General features: G+C 53.9%; 1 protein-coding gene across 1 annotated transcript in view; it reads left to right on the top strand.

Annotated features, from left to right (window-relative positions):
• Positions 1-1,041: 1,041 nt before the first annotated feature.
• Positions 1,042-13,726, top strand: part of KCNIP1 (potassium voltage-gated channel interacting protein 1) — a 339,153-nt gene continuing 326,468 nt past the window's right edge. Inside the window, exon 1 of the mRNA XM_072824193.1 lies at positions 1,042-1,363. Coding sequence (XP_072680294.1) covers positions 1,276-1,363 — 88 coding nt within the window. The 5' untranslated portion in view covers positions 1,042-1,275. The remainder of the gene's footprint in view (positions 1,364-13,726) is intronic.

The following is a 13,726-nucleotide window of genomic DNA, read 5'->3' as shown; positions in this document are numbered from 1 at the left end:
TCCCAGAGAAGCAAATAACAGGGAGACAAGGAAAGAAGAGAAAGACGAAAGATGGAGAGGAAGAGAAAGGCTTTCCCAGGGTGTGGCTTAGTGCAGCAGATGGGGGGTTTCACATCTGCTCTTCATGTGGCCACAGTGCATTAGCAGGTGACGCCCATGCCAACGGCCCCCGTGAGGACCTTTTGAATCGCCAAAGAAAGTCAAGTGCGGCGTCACGGGAGAGGTTCACGCGGTGGGCAGGGGCTGGGATGCTGGGATGAGGTGTCCGCCGAGGTCCTTGCGGATGCGCACAGCACAGGCCGTGGTACGGCGGGGCAGTCGGGGTCGTTAGGAAGCTTCCTGTTAGCAGAGGGCCTTGCAGTTTTACTTCTGAGAGTGCTGCGCCGTAATCGGATGGAATTCTGCGCCGGCCGTTGCGAGGAGCCCTCGGCACCGCGGGGCGCGCAGCGGGCTGGGGCTGGAGCGGGTGGACGGCGCGGCGCGCTCCTGCCCTGGGGAGAGCCGCACGGGCTCTGCGCGGCCCGAGGCGGCCGGAGGCGGGCGGAGGCGTTGGCCTTCCCGGTGGCGGAGGCGGGCAGCCCCTGCTCTGGAGCCGGGGCCGGGGCCGGCTCCCCGGGGCTCCCGCTCAGCCCGGCTCCGCGAGGCCAACCGGGCCGCTCGCGCCGCTGCCTGCGAACTTTCCCCGAGCTCGGGCGGCGGCGGGCGGCCTCGGCTCCGTGGGGCGCTGTCCCGCAGCCGGGTCGGGCAGGGGGACCTGCTCCACTAGACTAAGCAGCAGGACAGCGCGGGCGGGCGAGCAGGGGCCGCGGAGCGCAGTGCTGCGCGGCGCCGTCCCTCCCTTCTGACCATTAATTGCTACATTACCCCTGCCATGTAAGAAAGACGTCGGCCAAGCCTGCGAGAGCGCCGGCTCCTCCTCCCGCTCGCTCAGCCTCGCTCCCCCTTGGCTCCCTCGGAGCCGGAGCGCCCTGCGCCCTGGCACTGCGTCCCCGTCCCAGCCCGGCGTGCCGAGGTCCTCCCACGGTGAGGACTTGAGTGGATAGCAGGAGGGGGTGGAGGAGGCAGGCAAGGAGGAAGGGAGCAGACATCGTGCCCCGCAGGCTTTCTGGATGCTGAAGCCGGACTCACTGCAGAGGCAGCTGTGCTGTTCCCGGAGCTTGTGGGGTACATCCGCTCGCAGGGGTTGCCTAGGGGGGCTCCTAGTTCCAGGGCCACGCAAGGTGGGTGCTTTCCCTTCTGGGCGCTGACCGCAGAGCCCACCTTCCCTCCGCCACCATGAGCGGCTGCTCCAAAAGATGCAAGCTTGGGTTCGTGAAATTTGCCCAGACCATCTTTAAGCTCATCACCGGAACCCTCAGCAAAGGTAGGGAGCCTGGCCTTGACCCTCATTTTCCGTCGTCCTCATGTGGTCTGGCTGGCCAAAGTGGCAAGTGTCTTGGTGCTGCATCTGTGGCTGTTCTGGTGTGCCAGGGTCTCCGAGGAGGGTGGGGGGAAAGGGGTGGCTGGGATTCGGGGCTGCTGACAACCTGGGTCCGGCTCCGAGCCTCCGAGCCGGCGGCACCACGCCAGGGAGCTCAGCCGGCCATAATTGCCTGGAACTTTGGAAATGGATTTGGTGGTGTGTGGCTGATTGGTTACAGGCGGGCAGAAGGACAGAGCCCTTCCCAGAGCACTGGAAGCTGCTTAGCGTGACTAGAGTTTCAAGAAGTTATCCAGGGAGTGGTGTGTCTTGTTGATAAAAGGGAGATTTGATGCGGTGGGCTGCGAGTAATTGTGCAGACCAGAGCCGCCTGGGGAGGCCAGCAGGGCAGGAATCCACCGCGCTGGTGAACGTGGGATTCGGATCCGCTCTGGGTCTCATGTGCCAAGGACTTTCTCCCACTGGGTTCCAGGGTCCTGCATTTCCGGGGCTTTGTTCATCATTCTGCTTTCTCGGACCCCTGTTCCTCTGCGGATCTTGCCTGTGTCAAGGTCTGTCTTCTTCTCTACTTCTCCAAGAACTGGGGCAGCAGGGGGGTGCTAGGTTCAACTCCCCAGGCAGCAGAAAGGGTGGTTGTGAACCAGACCTAGGACCGTGTATGCGCCAGTCAGCCCCAGGACGCAGAGGGGAGGCTGACTTCTCAGGGCCATCCTTGTCCCTGGAGCCCCCTATAGACACTATGTCACAGAGGGTGAGGCACTCGGAGAGACTCTGGCAAACTTTTTGGAGATAAAATTTGGAGAAAGAGCAGCATGATGTGGTTTCACTGGCTGAAAAAAAGTCTTTAAATATTCATACCCTCTTTCAGGAGGAAAGAGTCTTTAGGGGAGATGCAGTGGAAGCAGCAGGCTGGGTATCCAAGGAAGGAGGGCCGCAAAACCTTGACCAGGATTTTTTTAAATGACAAGGAGAGAAGATAAAAGCTGCGTGTGGCCAGCTGTGATGCTACGGTGCAGGAGCTCCAGGCCCAGCAGGTCGGGCTTGGTACAAACTGAAAGGCAGGTGTGTTGGTGGGGGGATGGTGAGGTCTGCCTACATCCTTTCTCAGCCCCATCATCACCCCTGTTCTGCCTCCACCACAGTTCTCAAATAGGGCACTGAGCCTCCAGGACGCCCAGGGTGACCAACAGTCTAATGCTGAGCATCAGGCTGTGTGCAGATGTACTGGGGCCCACGTGGGATGGACAGGGGTGAGGAGCAGGGAGCCAGGATTAGAGGATACAGCAGTGATCTCCCCGGATTTCGATCCTTCCGAACCGGATTTTCTTCCCACATCACGGATTCCAGGATCTTAGGGAATGAGGGGTGAGGGGTAGCTTCCCATCTCAGCCTTTGCTTCCCAGAGGTTTAGCAGAAAGAGCTTTGGCCCAGACTCAGGTCTGACCTAGGTCTCAACTCTGGCTTTGCTCCCTGTGCAGGCCTCAGCCTCTCTGAGCCTCAGTTTCTTCATCTGTAAAATGAATCTGTTCCCAGCATCCTGTTTATCTCCCAGCATTGTTGAGAGGATCCGGGGCAGCTGAGACAGGGGATCCCTCTACGGACTCCATGGTAGTGACAAGATGTGAGGGAGCCATCAGGGACTGAGATGGGCATGGGTCTGGAGAGGGTAACCCAGGCCATGCCATCCTCAGGAGCGGGGTCAGAGGCCCTTAATGTAGCTGACTGCAGGTGGGTCTGCACACTCCAAGGAGCTCCAGAGGGGGAGAGACCACAGCAATAGAGTTAAGTGTGAGAAAGTGAGTCAGGGAGACAGAGCCCGTAAAGGGGTGTGTGTGTGTGTGTGTGTGTGTGTGTGTGTGAGAGAGAGAGAGAGAGAGAGAGAGAGAGAGAGAGAGAGAGGGAGATGGCTATTTGAATAAATGAACAGGAAGATATTGTCTTTGTATTTGCCTCCAATCATTTGCTTAAGATTTATTTACTAAGCTCCTACCCTGTGTTATGCTAACTGCTGGACACTGGACACATGGACAATATGACACAAGACCTCCATCAAGACATGTGCACTCTGGTGGGGCATAGGATAAATACACAGACATCACCCAGAAGCCATGCTGAGTGCGGAGATGGAGGGAGGCAAGGGGACCGAAGGGCACCCAGAAGAGAAGCCTGGGGCAGATTCAGAGGCTCCTCCAAACATGGCATCAGCAGAGATGAGAAGCAGGGCAGGAGAAGGCAATGGAAGCAGGCTGGCGCTAGCAGAGGAAGCAGCACTGGGGTGTCAGCCTCTGCAGAGACACCAGACAGCACAGGTCAGGATGTGCCCCTCTCTTCGCTCAGAATCAAGGGGACTAAGATCCATGGAACACAGAAAGGGGTCCCCAGGGACCAGCACTGAGGACCCAGTGGCCGCCTGGCCCTTCTGCGACCTGCATCCTTACAGCGTTCCCTAGATCCAGGGCTCACGGAGGCGGCACATAGTGGGCACCAGGGCAGGATGGTGTCTCCCCACTCTGCAGAGAGCACCACGTGTTTACATAGCACTGGCTCTGTGCCGGGCACGCACTGGGAAACTGGTGTTCTGCCCAAGCCAGGTGTTTGCTAAATATTTGTTAAATAAATGACCATGGGAGCAGGGCCAGGACTGGAGCACGGGAGCAAAAAAGGTCTTTCTAATGCATAGGCCACCCTCGGTGACTCTAGGTCAGATCCTACATGGACACATTATGGTAGTTTAATGATTGCTGGATTTAATTGCAATTTCACTTACTCCTTTCTCATTGCACTGGGTCCTCAAGTTGCAAAAATCCGACCCTTAGAAGGACTTTTCCCTGTCCCTTTCAGAATTGAAGAAAGTAAAGATGCTACAGGACCAGGCATCTCCTGCTGGTTGTGGGTTCAACTCATTATGTCTTACCTGCCTTGGGAATTCCTGGAGAACGGAGAGAGCCCAAGACCACCCCTCCCTGTCCTTCCCTTCCTGGACCACAGCCACCTCCTCCCAGTTTTAGCAATCCTGTTGCCCACTGGTCTCAGCTGCGGGTGGCCCAGACTTTTCTCACCCTTTTCAGAGCTGAACTGATGAGGTCCTCCTGCTCACACATCTCCTTGACCTTGAGCTTTCCCTTCATAGCTCTGATCACAATCTGTGGTCCACGTTCCTTTTAAGAACATGTTTGCTGAAGGCTGTCTTCCCCACTGGACTTCCGCTCTGGGACGGCCGGGGTCATAGGCGTCTTTCGTCACCACCGCGGCCAGAGCCGCTCGTCCGGTGCCAGGCCGGGAGTGGCTGCTTTGCCGACAGCAGGACATGAACGAAGCAGCACCTCGGGGCACAGACGTCAGCCAGGGAGGATGTTTCGAGTGGGAGCTTTCTAGGACACACTGTGCGAGCCCCCGTCCCAGATGTGCCCAGTAAACCCTCTGTGAACTCTGTCCGGCTGCAAGACCTGAGTCTGGGGCCAGAGGATGAGCCTCCAGCCAGGCAAATCATTCAGAACCGTCCCTGAGCCTTCTCCGTGTCTCGGGAGCGGCATTTAATTGTCCCGCAAGAGGGAGGCTGCGCAGGGGAAGAGCTGGCACATCCATCCCTGCCCCTTCAGCTCTACTTTGATTTGTTTTATGTACTGAATTTCCCTGAAATTTAAAGAACAGGTTTCTCTCGCTTTTTAAAAAAACAAAACAAAACAAAGTTTGTAAACCACTTATGCAGTGCAAAAGACAGTAGGTTGCCAGACTGGGACATCCTTGGGTCCACTGGGACATCCTTGGGTCCACTGCTGGCCAAGGAGTCTCCTGCAGGGTCCCTCACCTGTCTGGCCTCAGTTACCTAATCTATAAAATGGAATCACAATGCCCTCCTTCAAGGATTAAACAAGAGTGGGTCTATAAAGCTCCCTGCATATTAAGTCCTGGGAAATGTTTGTTGATGTGCCTGCAGTTATTAGCTGCCCCCAGGCCTGTGAGTGCCTCAGGGCAGGGACTCCATCTCACTAACTGTTGCTTTCTTCGTAGCTGGTACAGACTCTGAGAGTGGCCTCTCTAGAATATTCTATTCCCCTCTCCAGAACTTGCTTTCTTAAGGTCCCACCTAGTAGTAAGACTGACTTTGAGCCATTTCCCATACCTGATTCCCTTATTAGGAGTTTAATAGCATGACTCCCAGGGCCAGGCCCTCCCTGGCTCTTTAACTGAATGGAAGCTCAGCTCCTGGCTTAGATGCCTGGTTAACCCCAGGGTCTGGGCACCTGCCTGGTTCTCTTCCTACACAGCCAACTCCCTCACCACTTCAGAGACTCTGGGGCCATGGGTGGGAACCTAAGTCGTGCAGGCTTCACTCTGGTTGGGGAGGTTCAATCCCTTCTCCTTCTGCACTTTGGGAACCCATCTGTCACCCCTGGCACAGATGGCGAAGCCAAAGCCAGCAGGAGGGAAGAATCCAATCCAGGAGAGCTTCTCATTGTCCAGGCCACCCACATGGCTGCAGGGTGGGGAGGGGGTGGAAGGGCTGACCTCGTGAGATTTATCTCAAGGACAATGTCCTAGAACCCCGACTCCGCTCTCCCACTCTGGCGGGTGGTTTCTCTCTGTGCTTCAGACCCATCGCAGACACACTGTTCCTCTTGCTGCCTCTCAAGGAACTGACCTTGAACTTGGCTCTGCCTTCAGGCAGGCCCAGCTTGAGTCCCAGCCCTGTCATCTAGCAGCTGTGTGAGCTCAGGTCAGGTACCTCCCTAAGTCAAGGCTCATCCCTTGTAATTGGAGGTAACAACACCACCAAGTGCAAAGGTTGTTTTGTAACTCTGTGAGGATGACACAAGTGGCAGGCTGCGGGCAGCTGACGGTGAGTCCCTCCTTACATCGTACCTGTCTTGTCCCAGTCCTGACCCTGGGAGTAGGGGCTGCAATCACCATTTTACCAGATAAGGAAACTTACCAGGTGGCCCAGCTGGCAGTAAGTGGCAGAGCTGGGATTGGAACCCAGGTCCTACTGGGGCCAGGACCAGGTGCTTGCCTTTCCACAGCATGGGCTGAAGACACCCCTGAGGAGATTTCTCCCCACCTGTCAATGGCAAAGAGTACCCCCAGCTTCCCACTAATTTTATAGGTGGGTTTGTAAAGAACTGTTGTACCAGCTGGAGCTCTTCAGGGAAGCCACCCGTCTTCCAAAGGGTTGTGACAAATTCCTTAATGTGGCATGACCTGAGTTAAGAAATAAGCTTTATGGGGAATAGAACACTCTACAGGCCAAGGTCAGCAAGACAGCCTCATATATGCTCTTCCAGCATCACCATCACCTCTCAGATAGGGACACTGGGGCCAGGCACCTGCTGGTTGTTGAATGGGCTCCAAGCCCATGAGGGACACTCCACACCGCTCTCCCTTCACATAGGGCAAGAGTGGGGAGTGGTCATGTCAGTGGGGAAATACACAAGGTTTTAGGCACCAGGTACTCTGGAATTGAGAGACTGACTAGTTACTAAATTTTCTGGGAAAGACCCTGGGAACCCTAGGACCTATGAGATGTCACAGAGCCCTCTGCCAAAAGGAGAATGCCACCAGTTCCATGAGCAGCTCAGTTTGCGTGCACTTCCCCACCGCCCTGGGTCCCAACTAGCTCACTGTCCTGGCAGGAAAGACCAGCCCTGCATCATGGTACTACTCCCTGAGTGCTTGTGCCTTGCCATATGCAGAAAGTTCAATCACTGGGGCTTCTGGTCCACTCCCACCTCTTTAGTCACAGCCAGAACCGACAAGCGTGGGAAACTAGCTCATCTGGGCTCTCCCATTGCCCACTAGCCCTCATCCCAGCCTACCTGTCTCTCATCCTTGCCCTCTATACACACACACATCACTCCCTCATCCATCTCACTGGCCTGGTGCTCTCTAGGGTCCCCCTAGTCCCATAGCAGCTTCCTGCCACCTGCCGAGGCTGTCCTTCTTTGGGGCCACTGGGCCTGTCTTCCAGATAACCTGATACTAGCTAGGAATAATTTGTTCAGGACTATCCTGGCACAGACATCCTATTAACTTCAGGACCACGGGGGAGTGGCTGGTTTGGTCCAAATTAAAAGTAGCTGGAAATGGCCTCTCTGGCAGACAGGAGGGGCATTACGGGTTATGATACCAAGACAAGGGTGGAGTGAATCAAGTCAGGTCCTAAGGGAACTGGAGGTCCCTTATCATGTCAGTATGACCCTCACCTCCCCCAGTCCTTGCAGGATTACAGAATCTTCAGGGCACAGAATCTTCCTTGGATCACCTCTCTCACCAGACCCCAGGCCCCAGGTCCCTGAGAGCTGCTGATTCCCAAGTGTGGATGCGGTCACATGAGGCAGCCTCGGAGGAAGGCAGCATGATGCAGGGAAAGCCAGAGAAAGACTGTGGGGCCAGCCAGCCCTGGGTTCAAATCCTGCCACTTCCTGGCATGATAGCCTTGGGCAAGCTATTTTTCATTTTGAGTCTATGTCCTCCTCCTGGAAAGTGGAACCAGTAGCTCCCACTGTACAGGGTGACCAGGAGACTGAATCGGATGGTGCCTGTGACATGTGTGGTACCTAGCACTTAGCAACTGCCTGGTAGAGGCCAAGTTCTGTCATTCTCTTCTTCTCAAGTGATGAGCCCTTGGACTGGTAGGCAGGAGAAAGGAGACACTGCTGAATGAGGTGGGCTGGGTGTCAAGTCTTCTAGTTCTTCTCCAGATGTGCTGCTACTCAGGTCATGTCCCGTCACCCTATCACTTTTTTTTTAAAGACTTTTATTTATTTATTTATTTATTTTTTACTTTTTTTTTTTTTTATTGGTGTTCAATTTACTAACATACAGAATAATACCCAGTGCCCGTCACCCATTCACTCCCACCCCCCGCCCTCCTCCCCTTCTACCACCCCTAGTTCGTTTCCCAGAGTTAGCAGTCTTTACGTTCTGTCTCCCTTTCTGATATTTCCCACACATTTCTTCTCCCTTCCCTTATTTATTTATTGATGGGAGACACACACACACAGAGAGAGAGGCAGAGACACAGGCAGAGGGAGAAGCAGGCTCCACGCAGAGTGCCCGATATGGGACTCGATCCTAGAACTCCAGGATTATGCCCTGGGCCAAAGGCAGAGGCTCAACCGCTGAGCCACCCAGATGTCCCCCCATCCTATCACTCTTAGTGACAACTTCTATAATCGAGAACTTGTCAACAGCTGAAATTATCCTTTTTATTTAGTGGTTTATGTGTTTACCTACCCAGTCCGCTTGAGGACATGAACCCTATAAAGGCTCATGTGTGGGGCTTGTGCTTGGCTCCTTGAGTACCCAGTGGGTTGAATGCATGGTGACTGAAAGTGTCCCCCCCCAGCACCATCAGTGACTGGAGTCCCTTGCTGAGGCCCGCTCTCACTCTCCATCATGTCGTGCTGGATTCTGTGCAGGAGTGTGACAGACGTGACCAGCCGGAACCACCGTGATGACATGATGGGTCAGCCCAGTCCACACCCAGGCTTGGTCCCACTTCCACTCCAGTTTTCCTGTGCTCTGCGAGATCGGCCCCTCGACGGCAGGCCCGCACCGCCTGTCCACCGCGGCTGGCCAGCGCCCCTCGGTGTCCATCTGCGCCCCAACGAGGAGGGCAGGAGGGAGGGCCGAGGCTCTGAGGACCCCACAGAAAGGCAGAGGGCTGGAGAGAGAGAGGAAGCAGGAGATGAGATAGCCTCGCCGGGGCCAGCAGGGAGGGAAGGAGGCCAGGACCCCAGGAAAAGACGTGAATGGAAGGCGTTTACCATCACCAGCGACCACCCTCCCTGCATGCCTCACAGATCCTCCGTCTGGAGGCAGAAGAAAGCCTTCCTCCTGATGAGGTGAGGGCAGGGAGGCCACAAACACCAAGTCAACCCTGGTTCCCTCTGGCTGAAGCCACCACACGCCCAGCCCGTGTTCTTAGACCTCCATCAAATAACAGCCTCGGAGCCAAACCTGAGTTCAAATCCAAATCATCATGTTTGCTCACTGAGCAGGTGGCTTCCTTCTCTGGGCCTCAGTTTCTTCATCTTTAAAATGGGGGAGTTGTTGATTTGGAAGTTCTTGTCCAGCTTTAGAGTTTTAAGATTCAATACCAGTATTTGCCATCCTTGCTGCACCTGCTCTGGGCCGGACACTGCTCCAAGCACAGTGCACGCCCAAAAGCACAAGAAGGTGGGGTGCTCTCGTCAGCCCCATTTACAGTGAGAAAACCGGAGCGTCAGAAAGGGAAGGACCAGGCTCTGAGTCAGGTTGTCTGTTTCCACATTCTGGCTTTGCACCCCTCATTTCTCGCCCTCCGTCTCTAAAACTCAGATCCAGGGTGGGAAAGCAATGAACACAAAGCTCGTGCCTCCCCAGTTTGGCCAAGAGGCGATGTGTGGTGCTCTTTCAGAAATCAAGGCCTCAAGACCTCTGTTCTGACTGAAGCAGCACAATCCCAGAGAATTCCCCTGAGACCCAAGTCCCCCGCAAACCACCACCGCTGGCCATCTTTTCCAGCTAAACAGCAGAAAATACGAGAGAACTGGCTGGACAGCCCAGCCTGCAAGGACAGGAAAGAAAGGAAATGCCACTCTGCAAGCCTTCCCCCTGTAATTGCCAGTCTGGCCAGTTTCCACTTCTTGCTGGAAGGAGGTGGTTGGAAGCAGAGGCAGAGACCTGGGCAGGAATCAGGGAGGGAGATGTGATTTTGATGCTTGTGTCTGGGAGGCCGGGGTTAGCCTGCCCTAATTTTCTTTCTGTAATCTTCTGATTAACCCTGGACCAGTTTGGGTGGCATTTTTCAAACCATCTACGCTTGGCAGGCAGAGCCAAGCCCAGGCTTGCCGCTCACTATCTGCAAGCATCAGCTTGGAACTGGCTGTCATTCAGAGCCTGGGACAACAGGAGGCACACTGCCTGCAGAAGGCACGGCCATCCTTGTGCTGGTTAACCCTGCCCGTGCCTCACAAGCCCAGAAACAGCAGCCTGTCATTCCAAACTCAAGAGGCACCGTGCAAAGAATAATAATCGCCATGGTCCCTTGAGTGTTATTTATTTGCTGGGGCTTTCTGAGGATCCCTACATTCAGTCCAGCCTCAGCCCTGAAGTTACCTACTCTCACCTGAGGATGGGAGAGGTTGAATAACTTTCCGAGGTCACAGAGCCAAAGTGCGACTGAAGAGTCCATGCAGTCCCTCAAGGAAGGCTCTTTCGGTCAAATCTCTCAGCACTTTTACTGCCAAGTATAGACTGAACTGTGCCATCTCCCCAATTCATTTATTGGAGCCCTAACCCCCAAGGTGACTGTATTTGGAGACAGTGCCTTGAAAGAGTTAATTAAGGTTAAATGAGGTCACAAGGGTGGGGCCTCATGGCGTCCTTGTAAGAAGAAAGGCACACACGGAGAGGTTGCCACGGGAGGTGACAAGGGTCATCTGCAAGCAGAGGAGAGAGATCTCACCAGAGAGATCTCAACCTTGCCAGCACTGTGATCTTGGACCTGCAGCCTCCAGAACCACGAAAATATAAATTTCCGCCAAGTTACCCAGTCTGTGGTATCGTGTTATGGCAGCCCTCAAAAAGTGACATAACCTCAGAGACAATTCTCTGCATAGCATCCTTTCCCATATTTTTTTATTGCAGTAAATATACATAACATGATATTTGACATTTTTACCACGTTTAAGTGTACAATTCAGTGTCATTAAGCACATTCGCGCTCTTGTGCAACCATCGCCGCCGTCCAGCTCCAGAACTTTCCGGCATCCCAAATTGAAACTGTATCCTCAGTAAACACTGACTCTCCATCTTCCTCTCCCTAGCCCTGGCAACCACCAGGGCTCCTTTTTATCTGTACAAATCTATCTGTTCTAGGTGCTGCATGTAATGGGATCATACAGTAGCTGTCCTTTGGTGTCTGGCTTAGAAAATATTCCCTTGGCAATTTTTTCAAGGTTCATCCACATTTGTATCAGAATGTCCTTCCTTTTCAAGGCTGAATAATAGTCCATGTATGGATGGACCATCATTTATTTTACCCATTCCTCTCCTGCTATTCATCCATTCCCATATATTTAAAATACAAAATAGATCCCATTCACCCCTTATTCACCACTCTGCCTCCAGCAGTTTCTTGATACCTCTGGGGTCAAATGCAGACTTTCCTCTGGGACCTACGGGCTTTGCTTGATGTGCCCTCTGCATTTACATCCTCCACTCCTGGTGTCCCTGCGGTGTACCCGAGCCACCAGGCCCAGTTGCTCCTGCTGGCACACCAGCACCAGCTCTGGATGCTCCCAGTTACTGTTACCTGCACCGGGCACTGTCAGCTCTCATCTGTCTGGCACATCCCCTCCTGTGTAATCCCCACCTCCTCATCCCCCACTGCCCCCCCCACACACACACATCAGTCACTTTCTGTCCATTAAGGTTGCCTCGTTTTTCCACATAGCATTCATTGCTTATGCAATGACATTACACATTGATTCCCCTGTTTCTGGTCTGGCTTGCCCACTAAGAGTTCTGCTTCACTTAGTGAAGGCAGGGACTGTTCTGGCTATCACTGTTTACCCAGTACTCGGTGAAGGGCCCAGCACATAGTAAGACTCAGTGGAGGCTGAAGGGTCAACAAGGCAGGTGAAAAGCCCGAGGCCCAGGGAAGACCACTCAGCAAGCAGGCAACAAAACTGGCCTTGAATCTGGGCCTCTGGTTCTCTTAAAGGCCCTGGTTCTGTAACCCACCTTCCCAAGTCTATCTGTCCATCCACGCTCATCCCTTAGCAAAGCCACCAGTGATCCTGCAATCGGACATGAGGGTTTGAGCCTTTTGTCTGGCTCCTTAGCCCCTCATCTTGAGAACTGTCCCTTCCTGTCACTGTAGCTACAGGCCATTTAGTTAATCTTTGATCTATTCTTCCCATGGAAAGAGGGCAGTGTTGCCACAAGGGAAGGACCAGTATTATTTTCCATTCTGGCTCTACACCATTCAGCTGGGAGTCTCCTCTGTTACTGTGTGAAGTGACCAGTCACCGGCAAAGGCTTCTGGAGGCTGTAGACACAGCTGGCTTCCCTACCTGTGCTCCAGCCCTTGGGAATCCAGGACCTTCTGGGAACATGATTTTTGGAGGTCATTAGTCTCCAAAGCCAACCATTAGTCTTTGGATGCTATTTGACCTTCAGAAGGTCCATCGCTTCTTTGAGTCTTGCTTTCTGCCGGGAAGTGGGCACAAAATAATAAGTACAGCAATGAGACCTTAGCTTTATAAACCTAAAACCTGAGTGTTAAAACATCTCTTGTGGCCTGGGTCAGACTCCCCTAAGGACACCTCTACCCTGGGTCAGACTTCCCTAAGGACACCTCTACCCCTAAGCTAGACCTCCAGTTTCAAAACCCCAAGGCAGATGGGCTCTGGCAGGACATTTAACAACATCTGGTGAGCTAAAGGCCAGAAAGTGATGAGCACCTGCCCCCGCCTGCTGGCCTTCTCGCTGGACTCTTTAGTGTAGAAGGAAAGCTAGCATGGGGCTCCCCAGCACAAACCAGTGCCTCTACGTCATACCTTGGACTTTGAAGTCCTCCCAAACAATCTGCCAAGAGCCTGATGGCAAGCAAGCAGTTGAAAGGAAGTCAAGGCCACCCAGGCAAGTGACCAGCGTGAGACTCCTCCTTAACACTCCAACCCCAACCCCTTCGGTGTACAGATGGAGAAACTGAGGCTAACACAAGGAACACCCTTGAAGTAGGTATCTTGAGGCAGAGTCTGGGGGCTGGCAGCCAGGAGCACCAGGATGAAGAGAGACCCAGCTCCCTACAGAGGTGTGGCCACCCAACAGTTGGCTCTTCCAGGCCATACATCAATGACTGCAAGACTCCTCGTCTCTTCAGCCGTGACCCTGCAGCCTTGACCTTGTGTCTTCTTCTCCAGTAGGGCCTCCTGTGTCTCTCTCCCTTGCCCCGGCTTGTCTCTTAAGTTCCAGGCCTGCAGGAGATGCCCTGGCTGAACTGTGCGCTCATGGAGGACAGGAGCCATATCTTAGTTGTATAAGATGCCTGATAGGCAGCACAAGGCCTGGTATGGAGTAGGAGTCCAACAGACAGATGAGTTAAAAAAGGAAGGAAAGGAGGAAGGGAGGGAGGGAGGACAGATCTTAAACCCTTCTATATGAAGGTCTTCTTGTGCCACTACTCGACCCTTATAAAAGCAAAGCAGCTCCCTCTCTCTCAACTCCTCTGTTTCTCTATGTCCCCAGTCTTTCACCCTGCAGTTATCTTCCTCACTAAGTCCTACTGATCATTTCTTGCCAGTGTTTCTCCTATCA

Source organism: Canis lupus, chromosome 4, assembly GCF_048164855.1.
Source record: "Canis lupus baileyi chromosome 4, mCanLup2.hap1, whole genome shotgun sequence".
In the NCBI taxonomy this organism is placed as follows: Eukaryota; Metazoa; Chordata; class Mammalia; order Carnivora; family Canidae; genus Canis; species Canis lupus.
This window is presented reverse-complemented; position numbering and strand designations above follow the sequence as displayed.